This window comes from Brugia malayi, assembly GCF_000002995.4.
Source record: "Brugia malayi strain FR3 genome assembly, contig: Bm_v4_Chr2_contig_001, whole genome shotgun sequence".
Classification (NCBI taxonomy): domain Eukaryota; kingdom Metazoa; phylum Nematoda; class Chromadorea; order Rhabditida; family Onchocercidae; genus Brugia; species Brugia malayi.
In genome coordinates this window covers 3,084,383-3,098,705 of record NW_025062476.1, presented here as the reverse complement: position 1 = coordinate 3,098,705, position 14,323 = coordinate 3,084,383, and the positions used below count along the sequence as shown (strand labels likewise).

At 23.7% G+C, this 14,323-nt stretch overlaps 1 protein-coding gene across 1 annotated transcript; it reads left to right on the top strand.

The window, feature by feature from the left end:
* Positions 1-3,350: 3,350 nt before the first annotated feature.
* Bm17483 (Uncharacterized protein) lies at positions 3,351-4,087 on the top strand (the record flags this gene model as incomplete). The annotated part of the gene is made up of 2 exons (XM_043078261.1): positions 3,351-3,474; positions 3,981-4,087. 2 exons carry the CDS (start codon positions 3,351-3,353, stop codon positions 4,085-4,087), a joined length of 231 nt encoding a protein of 76 aa, XP_042934195.1.
* Positions 4,088-14,323: the final 10,236 nt, after the last annotated feature.

Below are 14,323 nucleotides of genomic sequence, written 5' to 3'. Positions count from 1 at the left end.
ACACACTAGTCTTCCAACTCGTTCTCCAGCTAAATTTTTTTAATAATTATGCAAATTTCTTTAGTACATTTTGAATCATTTCGAGAAATGAAATATTCACCGCGTCTTAAGCTTGTCCAGAATTTCGTCAAATTTCAATTAATCTTTTAATGATGATTTTGTACAGGATAATCCCAAATAATGAGGCAGAAAAATGAAAAATATTGATGAGAAGAACCTTTTTTTTGTCCTGTAATTTAATTTAAAATTAAATCTTTATCACAAATATTATCAGTACTGTTATGATATGAAATCGTATGCATCACAGTGCATAAATCTTTCTGAAAATGGAATAAAAGCGAAAGTAAAATAGCAATAATATTATTACTAGTATCATTTACTTTAATTAATTATAACCATTACTATTGCCAGTAGGATACAATTAATTATCAAGTGGAAATAAATCTATCAAAGAGATTGTTCAGGTAAGTAATCATGCATATATTTTTTCTTAAGTTAAAGAAAAACTTAAAACATTTAAATTTTGTTATGATAAATATTTTTTTAAAAAAATAATAATTAATAATTACGTGGTGCTACCATTTAATCAATTACTTTAAGAGTTCTTCAGTTATTTATTACATTCTCCGTTATTTTTACCTTTTTAATTTGTTTCCATAACACTTTCAATGAATTATAACACAAATAATGAAGTGCTAATTATTTACTTACTTTCATTTATGACTTAACTTATTTACTCTTCCTTTCAAGAATTATAAATTACATTTCTTCTATCTTATCTAAGCTTTTGTTTATGTATCATCAAAACATTGTTTATTAGTAAAATGGAATTAATAACGTTCGTTAAATAAAAACTTTAAATTAACTAAAATAATTACTGGAATATTATACAAATTTTGAGAAAGTTCAATAAACGGAACGGAAGATTATACGGCGCTAACAGTGCCAAATATTTTTACTTTACGTCTATTAATTTTTCATGCTAAAAAATATATGAAATTTGATGATCATAATTTTATTCAGCTTCGTTCACTTCTGATAGTCATAAATTCTACTTCACTCATTTCTTAATGATTACACTAATGGAACTGATATCAATTGATTATCAATTGAAATTTATATAAATAATCATTCTTTCTCATTATATTAACACAAAGAAAAATTTGTTTAAATTTGTAAATAATTACAAAAATAAAATATTTAAGAAGAAATTCTAAATTTATGTATTAAAAAGATAGAAGAAAAAAAAAAACTGAGCATCTTTGAGGGTGGAAGTGATATTTAAGTAAACGTCCAATAAACCAGTTTATCAGCAAAACATAACAAAATAGTTAAATTGTAAAAAAAAAAAAAAAAAAAAAGTTCAGAAGCAGAAAAAATGCAAAAAGAGTTCAAGTAAATTTCGTTTTTTTTTTCTTTTTTTTTTTATTCCATTTCATCGGTTTTAATATAATACAAATTAACAAATTGCTTCAAAAGAAAAATATGGTTTTAAAGAAACGCAAGTGCAAGAATAAAAAAATGCTTTTTAAATCATCATTTTCTCAAGAATGAAAAATAAAAAATAAACTTTACTATGATAATTTCAATTAATATCGTAATATTTATTATCTGTTTGTGATTAGGATTATTTACAAAAATGATAAAAAGACGAAATGTTTACCATATTAAATTATATGCAAGGTAGAGGAAATAAATAATCAAAATTCGTCATTGAAATATTTGGTGACAAAGTATGAAAATGACATTGGATAATACATAAATCTAATTCTTTCATTTTTGTCCTTTTTTTTTTTTTTAATTTAATTTGATTTAGTTATGGCTTTACTTCCGGTCAGAGAATTCTATCTATCATTATTGCAATATTGGCATTAGTATTGAAGTAGCATTATCCGACAGTTATGATGATTGTAATGGAAAATAAAAATTATTGATAATGAAAGTAGAAATGGTCGAGTGATTGTCATTTTTGGCATAAAGTAATGAAACATGAAATGATAGTAAAATTAATGAAGGTAAAATAGCAGGTAAAAATGAATGAATGCAAACAGTAAAACAGGTTATTCAAGATCATTCCATTAATTTTACTATCAATGTCTTTCCAATCAGAGAGTGATGTTATCTTAATTTGTTGATATAGTAAACAATAAATACTTTCTTTAATTGAAAAACAATAATATTAGTAGTAACAATAATGATAACAATAATTGCAAGAAAAATAATGATAATAACAATAACAATAATTATTATTAGTGATAATGATAATAATAGCAATAACAGTAATAATAATTATAATAATAAAAGAGTAAATAATAGTAGCCTAGAGAACTTATGTTTTAAGAGATATAGCGTAAGCAAAGTGTAAATTAAAAAAAAAAAAAAAAAATCATGTCAGCATCAAAGTTAAATGATAAAGTCTCTCCAGACATACATATCAAGGTTATCTTCCCAGTACTAACGAGCTACATAAAAAAATTTACTGATGACAATCATATGGCAACAGGTAAAGTGTAAAGAAGAGGAATCGCAAGGTATGTTGAAGTAATAAGTCACCTTTTGTTCTCCTATTAAAGTAATAAAATGAAACATTTAAGTCTCTCTTAATAGATAAAAAATGTAGTAAGAAAGAAGCAAACGATAATTATATCTTAAATAGTTTATAGAAATGAAAAAATTAACCGATTTCAAGTTCAAGTAATGATTAAATCATTAAAAAATTACAGCATGATAGTATTATGAGTAAATGATAATTTTAAGATAGCAATTATGAATTACAGTGCTTACTTACTCATAGTGATAAGATGATAAGAAGTCGAGAAAAGATCAAGCATTCTGGAAAGAGATGTAGTTCAAGTAGAGATACCAGATCAGATAAGTAAAAAATGATTGAATAACAAATTATCATTGAGATATTTTCGGTATCATTGAATATATGAAAAATGATTGTGTGGCGAGAATAACGGAAAATATTAATGAAATGAATGAAAATAGCATCTCAAGTATTTTCTCGAAAATTTGTTTGTAAGATAAATGATAAAATTAAATTCATTGTGAAGCAAAGCTGTTAGTAAATGAACAAACAAAAATGCTCACATCTATTCTCGAGGAAAAAAAAAAAGCAAGAAGAATGAAATATTCCAGAACGAAAAGAAAGCTAAAAGTAAAATATGTAAAGAACGAGAATAAAGGTGCAATATGGGAACGAGAAGAAAATTTAAACATTTTACCTTCGCTGCCTTTCTTTAATTTAAGAAATTTTGCTGCTTTCAATTTTCTGAAGCGAAAGTGCGCATAGTTGATCGAGGCGTTCTGAAGAACTGGTTGATAATATCTCTGTGCTGTGATTTGTGATGTTGGGCGCTGCTGGTCATAGTAATAGTTGCAGTGTTGAAGATGATGATGACAATGATGATGATGATGATGATGACAATGATGATGATGATAGTAGTGATGATAATTGTGGCAATAATGATGGTGATAATTAGAAACGAACGTTTTCATCTATTATCTTTTTTGTGATTTGTTAGAGATCCAAGACAGAAATGATCAAATAAATAGGAAAAATAGGAGAACTGGAAATGAAAAGGAAGAGCAAATCAAATAAATTAGAATAAGTTTGAAACGATGCTTAGTTATAAAGTAATAATAAGTTGAATTTTTTTGATAAGAAAATATTTATTGCAATTGCAAAAATGAAAGTATGGAAGTAAAATGGAGATAAGTAATTAAAGTAAGGAAATAAAATGTTATAATTTCATTTACTGCCTAATTGACAACAAGTATGAAACAATTTTTCTAATCAAACAAATTCAAAGTAACAGCGCAGATTGTAATAATAAATGCATTATGATTTACTAATAATTATTCCTAATCTATTTTCAGCAGATTGAGCGGCGCAAATGTTAACATAAGAAAAATCTTTGAAATGTAATAACATGGAAAATGTTTCAGTATTAAAATTTCAAAAGGATTTATTATAGATAAGGAAAATCATTGGACTGATAAAAGCCGGTTACATCATTATCATCATCATTCATTGCCCATTATTCATCATCTAACGTTATCATCATTATCACTATTATCATGATCATTCAATTATTCTCATAATCTCTTTTCTTTCTTGAATAGCACTACTGATTACGACACGATTTTGGAAAATTTTAGTCGGAGTTTTATCAAATAATAGGCGAAAACAATAGATGAGATGACACAATGAAGGATGAAATGATATTTAATGGGTAGTAATGTATTTACCCGTTCTATCGGGTAAATACATTACCACCAATTCCTATTGATAACTAAAATGTACTAATATTAGGATTATTCTTGATACAAGTGATAATTCTGTTTAATTTTTTTTTTTTATCTTCCTGAAAAAAAATCTTTCGTTTATTTCTTCGCAAACATCTCTTAATAAAATACATTCATTAAAATATTAATATATTTATGAATTTATTTTTTCAAATTAATAAAAGGCAAATTTTTAAGCAAAATTTTTTACAATCAACAAGACAATTTGGAATTATCCATAAAAGACATCGTTGTAACTTTGCAAATTTTCTTCCATAATTCTACATTTTCTACCAATTTTGCGATTTATTGTAATTTTTCATTTCTAAGAAAGCAAACTGCTTTCCATTGTCTTTTTGTTATTGAATCAGTTCAATTCAATTCAATTTATTTCTTTCTTATCATTTTGATGATGGAATTCTCAAACATCAAACATCTCTTCTGCATTCTTAGCCGATATACAAAAGAAATGAATTTTTTTCTTATAAGTGACCCTATTGTTGATATGTGTCACTTTTGTCAACAAAAAGTGATTGTTGAAGTTGTATTAATCATTGACAAATAAACATATATCTCAATTAATAAATCAAAGGTAAATGATAAATGTTTATTTCTAAATGATCTTTTCATAAAATATTTGAAAAAAATTTTGAAACAAAATGAAAACTCTACTACTGCCATCATTTTACTTTCTCTAAAAGATTGTCAAAATGAGCGCTTTATAACTTTTTAGCGCCGAAAGATCATTTGTAAAAATAAATTAGCATATGTAATTAATGAATCTTATAATAATAATTTCGGCAAGCTAAAATGAATACTAAGCAAAAAATTTGATTAATAAAAAATAATCAATGATTGTGCAGAAAATTCACAAAATGAGATGACTTTTATCAGTTATATGTGAATAAAATTGAATTAAATTTTTATCTCCAAATTTTTCAAAATAAAATTTTTATTTCTTAACGATTAAAATTATAATTTCGAACATCAAGAAACAGTTCCAATCCATTTTGACATTAAACGCTTCAGGAAGCATAGAACGATAATGTTAAATTAATTAATGAACGATACGTTGGAAGAGATTTTTGAAATATAAAAGAGATTTTGAGAGTTAATTTATTGCTGCTTATAATTTAAATTAATGATTTCTTCTTTTCTTTTTTTTCTTTTTTTTTTTTAAATTTCTTCTTACTTTTTTATATCCCTTTTTTTTTCTCAATAGCGCCATATTAAGTGTATTTGAAAAGAATCAACCTGTTCTGTGTTCATACTTCTTTTCATCTATGAAATACCCATCATACAACATTTAGCATTTCCTGTGTATTAATTTTAATCAAAATTTTCAAATCTTTGCAAATTTTAATTTCAAATAATTTTAAAATGTAAAAGCAAATTTAACTAGAATCAATAAATTTTTGAAAATTATTACAAAAAGATAAATAATAATTAATTAATAAAGAATATATTTTCTTCATTCATTCAAATTTTGACGAATTTTTCTAAAATAGAATTAAATTGTTTCAATGAAGCGCTTTCAATCTACCAGTAATTTCTATCATTTATTTAATTCAATTGTGGTCAATAGCGCCATATATTGAAATGAAATAAACCTGTTCTATTCAAATGCCCATCATCAACATTCAGTTCAGCATTTCCTGTGAGAGATTTCGGAAAAAGGAATGAAAATTTAATAGTCCAAACTTGATTATGATCTTTCCGACAAAGAAAGAAAAAAAAAAGAAGAAGAAGATCCTGTTGATAGTATTTAAAGGTAACCTTGTATTATTAGGAAAAAAGGAAAAAAAAAAAATTATTCTAATAAGAGAGAAATTTCCATCCGTTTTAAATTAAATATAGAAATGAGATTGCTTTTTTCTTTTCTTCTCTCCTTCTTTTCTAACTTTGAAACAAAGAATTGTAATGAATTAATGCAAGAAATTTTGAAGAAAAGATGAAATTTTGATTTTCAAAAATTAAAAAAAAAAAAAAAAAAAAAAAAAAAAAAAAAAAAAAAAAAAAACTAATTAAAAGAGTTAAAAGAAGAAAAAGTGAAAAATGAGCAGAACTAAGAAGATAAATGTTTGAAATTATTTTCATTTAAAATATATTTTTAATTATTCTTCTTGACAATAAAAATATATTTAGGAATAATAAAAAAAAAAAAACCTTTCACAATAAAAAATATTTCAATATCTTTTTTTATTTTTTTTCTCATAACAAATGAGTAAAACTTGTGTCCAATTTTATTTTAATTTATTATTGATAATAACTAATTAAAAAGCGATAAATTTTTGTTGCAATTTAGTATTGTTAATTAAAATTTTAATCCAATGAATATCATCCATCCATAATGCCTCAGATAACATTATGAAGGAATTTATTTAAATTTAGTGACAGTTGTGACAATGAATATGAATTTGACAAATTTTATAAAAAGGAATACATTTAATCATAATTTTCTTATACTGATCTTATATGATGCTTAAATTTAAAATAATTAAGTTATTAAATTATTCAGCAAAAATGAAATTGTATGAGAAAAGGAAAAGAAAATAATTAGAAAATTTACGCCACTCTTTCTAAAATAAACTATAAATTAGCAAAATTTAGAAGTTGTTGAAAGAAAATTTAATTGCATTAATTACAAAAGATGAAATGAAGTGAACTATTTCAAAAAGCACATCGTAATTAATTATTTTTAAGAATAGTGTAAAATTATCTTTGAAGTATTTACACAATTCGGAAAAATAAGTAATTTTTGAAGTTTTAAAAAAATATTTAATTATTTGTTGTTTTCTATGGTTTCTTAAAAATTAATAGCAAAAACATTTAACAAATTAAGAATATCCTAACAAATACTAAAACAACATTTAAAATCATTTGTTGCAACATAATTATGAGCAGTAAAAACATTCAAACTTTTAACATTTAAGCGAGAAAATTAACAAATAAACTAGTTTTTACCGATTGCAATAATTTTGCAATTATAATCATGCAATAATGACAATAATCATACTTGCATATTGAGGAATAATTAAACTAATTAATAATCATTCTCACATAATACATTTTAAACTATTATTATATATGTGATTATTAATTTAATTATTTCAATTAATTGTTCAAAAATACCTAACCAAATATTATAGGAAAAATGCCAGAAAAGACTGTACCCGGAATGTTTATGTGACATTCCATGTTGACATAAGTGAATCTTGTAAACAGCTGAATATTTAGCCTTCCACGGAAATCTATAATCTAACTTGTTTAATCAATTACTTTAATCTGTTTGCTCATTAAGCTGTCGGTGGTTTAAGCTGCATAGTTATTAGCTATCAAATGGTGCAAACCATAATTCAAACTTATTTGGAAAAATATTTCAGTGCACATTAAATTAAAGTTGTAGGAATAATTGAAAATAATTTCAAAATATAATAAAATATAAATGGAAATGAATGAGTATTAAACAAGAAGCTGAATTTATTCTTTTACAATAACTACTTAAAACGATGTAATTCTAATGATCGCATTGATAATTTAGATGAACGCAGCGCAACTGATAACAGTGATAAGAATAGGAATTAGTTATTAATATAATTACACAACTATCATCATCAATCACCATCAGTTATCATCATTAACATTATCATATCAGCCATATCATTATTGTCATCATTGATATCATCATTTGAAATAATTAGTATATTATTTAGCATATCAAATATATCAAATTTTAACTCAATAAAAGAGACTAAAAGTTGAATTTTTTAAGTCAAACTTTAGCTATTTCAGAGAATTCTAATGAAGAATCAACACATTAAAACTCAAAAAAAAAAAAATATATTTGAGATATCAGTGATGAAAATAAATATCAATGATTTACTAGTTCTAATCAATTAGTCATCTCATTTTTTTTCATAATTTCGTTTATTTCTTCTCTGTAATTTTTAATTTTATTTCTTTATTTGATTTCTATTGTTATTAATCATTATCATCACAATTATCAATCAGTTTTATCCGGATAATTCTTCACTAATATCACAGAAAAATAAAAAAATTGTTCAAAAGTTGTGTCCATCAAAAAAAAAAAAAAAAAAATTTTGTCATTTCACAAATCCTTTTCCTCTTTTATTATTTCCTTTTCATCCTTTTACGGATCTAATTTTTTTTTCTTTCTTGTCTTATTTTTTGCCATCAACAATTAAGTTACATTTTAATTTAAAACATCTTACTTCTTTTTTTTTTTTTGTAAAAAAAATCTTCCGAATTTTAATTAATTTAATTGATTTTTATTTGTCAAATAAGTCAATTATCGGAAATTTGAAAGAAATGAATGCAATGAACAAATAGAAAAAATATATAAGAAAGAAATTAAAAAATATTTATAAACAAATTGAATAAACTTTAAATTTGAACTAAATCTGAAAAATCTAATCAAATTAATTAATTAATTATCGAAAAAAAAAAAAAAAGGACAAAAACAAAACGTACAATAAAAAATGAGAAGTAAACTGGGAAAAAATACATCGAATGGGAGTTCATTGACTGTACATAATTTCAAATTTGACATAAAGGTTAAAATGTAAATAACACTATATGCCTCACAATGTTGTTTCCTTTCCTCATCAAACTATCATACTCTATTTCACCCCTTCTCGTTTTCTATTGCCTAAGGACAAAAAGAAGTGACACTTTACCGAAGCTAGTCTCTTTAATTTTTCTCTCTCTCTCTCTCTCTCTCCATCTCTCTCCCTCTCTCTCTCTCTCCAAATAAACTCAGCTAAATTTTGTCCAAAAAACTTATGTACAATCCACCATACTTTTTAATTAAAACTTCGTTTTTGATAACAATTGTTTAATAAACTAAAAAGAATTTAGAAATTCATAAAATAAATAAATAAAAGCAAATGTAAATAGGAAAGGTTTTTTGAAAGTATCCGTATTTCCATGCATTTGATTTCATTTCTTTCTTTTTTTTTCATTAATTTAAATTTGTAACAATTATACCGAAATAAATTATCAGCTTATCAGTAATAATTGTTTGAAACAGTTAACTTTATCGAAGTAATAATTTTTTCTTCTCTTCAAATCGGCATAATAAATACATTTTCAACGTGAATTAATTATTTATTGTTTATTTTAGCATCACTTTATTATATAACATATAATCACAACACACACTATAATCAGTGATAAAATTGTTTCTATAAATTATCATATATAATCAGTGATAAAATTGTTTCTATAAATTATCATATATAATCAGTGATAAAATTGTTTCTATAAATTATCATATATAATCAGTGATAAAATTGTTTCTATAAATTATCATACTATAATCAGTGATAAAATTGTTTCTATAAATTATCATATATAATCAGTGATAAAATTGTTTCTATAAATTATCATATATAATCAGTGATAAAATTGTTTCTATAAATTATCATATATAATCAGTGATAAAATTGTTTCTATAAATTATCATACTATAATCAGTGATAAAATTGTTTCTATAAATTATCATACTATAATCAGTGATAAAATTGTTTCTATAAATTATCATACTATAATCAGTGATAAAATTATTTCTGTAAATTATCACACTAAAAGTAAAATTTGCTACGCTTTTGTGAATTACTGACAGAAATTTTCGAAATGCTTTGCTAATTTCATAAATAGCAATAGCGAATTAATTCAAAACTTTACTGTAATGTATAAATATAAATCATAATAAATTCATTTTAAATATTTCTTAAATTGTCTTACATCTCTATGGTTTTAAAGTTTTGAATAAATTTGTAAAATAGTTATACTTAGTTGTAGTTATTACCTTTTAAAGAATGAATAATTTATCAAATACGATAATCATGAATGTGAAAAATTTATTGGTTGATTAAAATTTAATCAGTAAATAAGTACAATAATCTGATATACTCTTCTATTATTAGAGTAAAATCACTAAACTCAATTAATTTTGATATCGGTAAAAATATATGCAAAACATTGCGACAATTATTATATTATCATCTCTATTAGCACTATCATTTAAAAAAAAAAAAAAAAAAAGAAACAGTTTTTCTATACCTGAATACCTCTCTTATCATTTCTATCAGTTATAATCAAATTTCATCTGATCCAATTGGAGTAGATGACAAATCAATCATTAACAAAAAAAAAAAGAAGCAAACAAGTTTCAATGAAATTTAATAAATGCATTTGCACACAATCAATTACCCACACTCTTCAGCAGTAAAAGTACGCCTCATTATCGGTATTATTTGATAAATTCTTAGTAAATCATTGATAATTTAAATGTTTTATTTTGAACAATATTGTATTTTAAAGTGAAAATAAAATTAAAAAAGTAGAGTACAAAGGTTAAGTACAAAAAATATGCGAGAAAGTAATGGATAACAAAAAAAACTATGTTTCCAAACAATCTTTATCAAATGAAAGTTGAAAAAAAAAAAAAAAAAAAGGACTGAAATAAAAGAAATAATTTAAATTTACTAAAATATTTCAAATCAGTCATCGACTATAGTCATTAATTATTTGTTCAATAATAATAATAAACAAATGGATGCATGCATTCGTGCATGTAAATTGAATGCAAATATAAATTTCATTGTGTTTTTTTTTTTTTGTTTTTGCATTTCAATAGTAAACTAAATTTCATTTAGATTGGAATTGTCAAATATTCTAAAAAATTTCTAAAAGTATTACTTTTCCTAAATTATTGGATGAATTGATTTGTGGAAAAAAAGTGATATAATATGATCGTTTCATGTTTCAAAAATTTATCATATATTTATAATAGATAAATAGTGTTAACTAGAAAAAAAAAAAAAAGAGTTTGTCGTATTTGTTATCAGAAGTTTACTGATAAAATCATTGAAAATTAAATTGAAATTTAATTCACTTAAAAATACTGAAACTTAATTTACTTAAAATACTTAAAGTTAGTAAGCTCAATTTACTTAATTTACTTAATTAATTTAATTTACTTAAAATACTTAAAAAAGTTAATAAAGTGAGATGCTAATTATTATAGTAAAAGAAGATTATATTAAAATGAAAAGAGTTAAAATTTTGCATTTAAATCAGAAAAGTAATCTAATTATTGATATAACCATATTATTCGTACTCTAACAACTAAAATACTATCAAATTTTGACTTTTATAGTGAAAAATAGAAGAGAGATGGCACATTGTCCATTTGAAATTGGCATATTTGATCGATTTTAATAGGTAACAATAAATTTTCGATATAATTCTTCAATTTATGCACCTTTTAATCAAATTTTTAATATTCTAATATAATTTCTATTCCATATGGTTTTATTTTTAAATTAAAAGCACTCATCGTTGGGCCTAAATTGATGATGGAGAAAATTTGGTTACGAATTGATATCTGAATTAATGATTAATAAAATATTCACTATAAAATGCATAAAATTCAAATATTTACTCTCGAAAAATGAATAATTACAAAATGTGCTCATTTACCTTATATTTTTACAATTTTAAATAAAAATAACTTAGCAATATTATGTTTAAATTACTGCATTAAAACGATTAAAAGATAAATGATTAGAGCGTTATCATTAATTTTACATCGAGAAATTCTTACAAAAAAAGTATATCACATATCTGAGAAACAAAGGGCTTACTTGTTTATCATATCTTTTCACAAAAAGCAATTTTAAAAGACAATGCAAAATAAAATTCGAAATAAATGGATCTTTCTAGTTCCACTGCTAAGCAATCATTTCAAGTTTTAATAGAAAAATCATACAAACAGTAAAAAAATAAATTTTAAAATTGAGCAACGTTTATTGACAAATTAATTTCATAAATTTCTGTTGTTGAAATGTTAAATTGAGAGAATGAGATAAATGGTGACAGAAAGGATGACATCTGATCAGTTTATTGTTTTCCTCTCCACTTCTAACAGATCACACCTTCAATGTCTGTGTGAATGATTCTCAAGAATGTATCTCGATTTCTCGATATCAAAATGAAACCAATTTGGTGTTGTATATCGAAGAAGTTGAAAATCAGGAATTGAACTGATTTTAAAAATTATCAAAATTATAGGAAACAATTAAAGGAAATTTGCCCGTAAGCAAATATAACCATCAAATCTTTTCATATCGTTACATTTTATATTCATCGCTTAATCATTCATTCATTCATTCGTTCAACCGACCAATTATCAGTTTCATTTTATACATATAAATTGAAATTTATAGCATCTCTCCTTCCTCTCCTAAAGTAATGTCAATACAAGTGACAAATTCAGTATTGTTTTTAACAGACAAATAATTTCTCTTAATTCTTTTCTTCCACAAATTTACAAAAATAAAAATTTATAAGAAATTTTTTTTGAATTGTTCAGATGAAAAAAAAAAAGAAAAAAAAAACGCATTATTAAGAATTTAATAGCAAATAAAATTATAGCTAAATTTAGAATAAAAACTAAAGTTAGAATACATTTTCAGGAACAAAATATTAAATTCTAACACATTACGAATAGCTGATGTTTAGGATTAAGTTTGTTTTGATGAAATAAATTTCAGATTAAATTAGTCTCGAAATCTTTTTTTTGCATAATTACAATATAACATGGAAGAAAATCGTTGTTCAAAGATAAAAGAGAAATACCTAATCTGATCAAGAATTATTAGCACAGGTATTTCAATCAAGATGAACAAATCTGCCACTTTTTAATTTAATTAAATGGGAGAAGGAATGATTTAATTAAGGGAAATTCAAGTTCATCGAAGACGAATTCGTTGTTCTTCAATACAAAATATAAGATATATTGATAAATTCAAAAAGAAAAAAAAAAAAAACAGATATATATTTTATGCATTTTTGTAGTAGCAAATATATTAAAATTGTTTATTAAAAAAATTTTATTAAAAATTTATTAAAAAAATTTATAAAAAGAAATATTAAAACTTCTGAACTATTTTTTTTTTTTTTTTCAAACAGTGACTTTACACTTTGAATGAAATATGGAAGAATGACAGAATGATGCTATCAACTTTGTAAATAATGTCTTTTTATAAGTGAAATTTAGAATAGAAAAGTTGTGATTAGTACCGTTGAAGTCCTCAGATGATGAATTTTCGGCGACACGGATAGTATGTCGCCATTTTACATATATCTGATATGACCTGCCTCTCTCACTCTTTTTCATTTTAATTTGCTCAGTTCTACCTTTAACTTTTATCATCAAAATAGCTATAAATTATGAAATCATTTAAAGTTAAAAATGTAAAAAAGAGTACCTACAAAACTGGTAAATTAGTAGGTACAATTGTGTAATAATTAGGAAAGGTCGTAGTCAACTTCCACTGCATTACTGAGCACAATACAATCTCTCTCTCTCCCTCTCTCTCCCTCTCTCTCTTCCATTCCATCTCTTTCAACATTTCATCTCCTTCCTACTTCTTCATCTTAACCACTTTACTGATATATAATCAGTAAAATAATCAGTCTTCTCCTCTTTCATCTAAAGCACTCTTACTATCACGTGTCAATAAATTTCAAAAAATCTAAATCTATTATTAAATACAAACTTATTACATTCGATATTGTATTAGAATTAATTCCTTTAAAATTACTGCGATAAAGAAAGTAAAATGTAGAAATTAGATAATCAATTGATAATAATAAGAGTAGCAGTTGTTATACTTTCGAAGTTTCTAGTAATAATGAATCGTTCTCATTAATTAGAATTTGTTAATTAATCACAAAACCCAATATTGTTTATCTCTCATTTTTTTGTTTTTTTGCACTTGGGAGGAATGTTTGAAATTTCTTATCATTTATCAATAAGTGCATATAAACTCTTGAAGGAATTTGAATGATTCAACAACTATCAAAAATTATTTCTCTTACTAAAGGATGAATTTTTGTCAAAAAGAAAATTGAATTCAAGGTCATACTACCAAGCATATTCGAGAAATGAAAAAGACAACAATTTATAGCGATGGCAAATTGATTCCAAAAAAATAAGCAATGA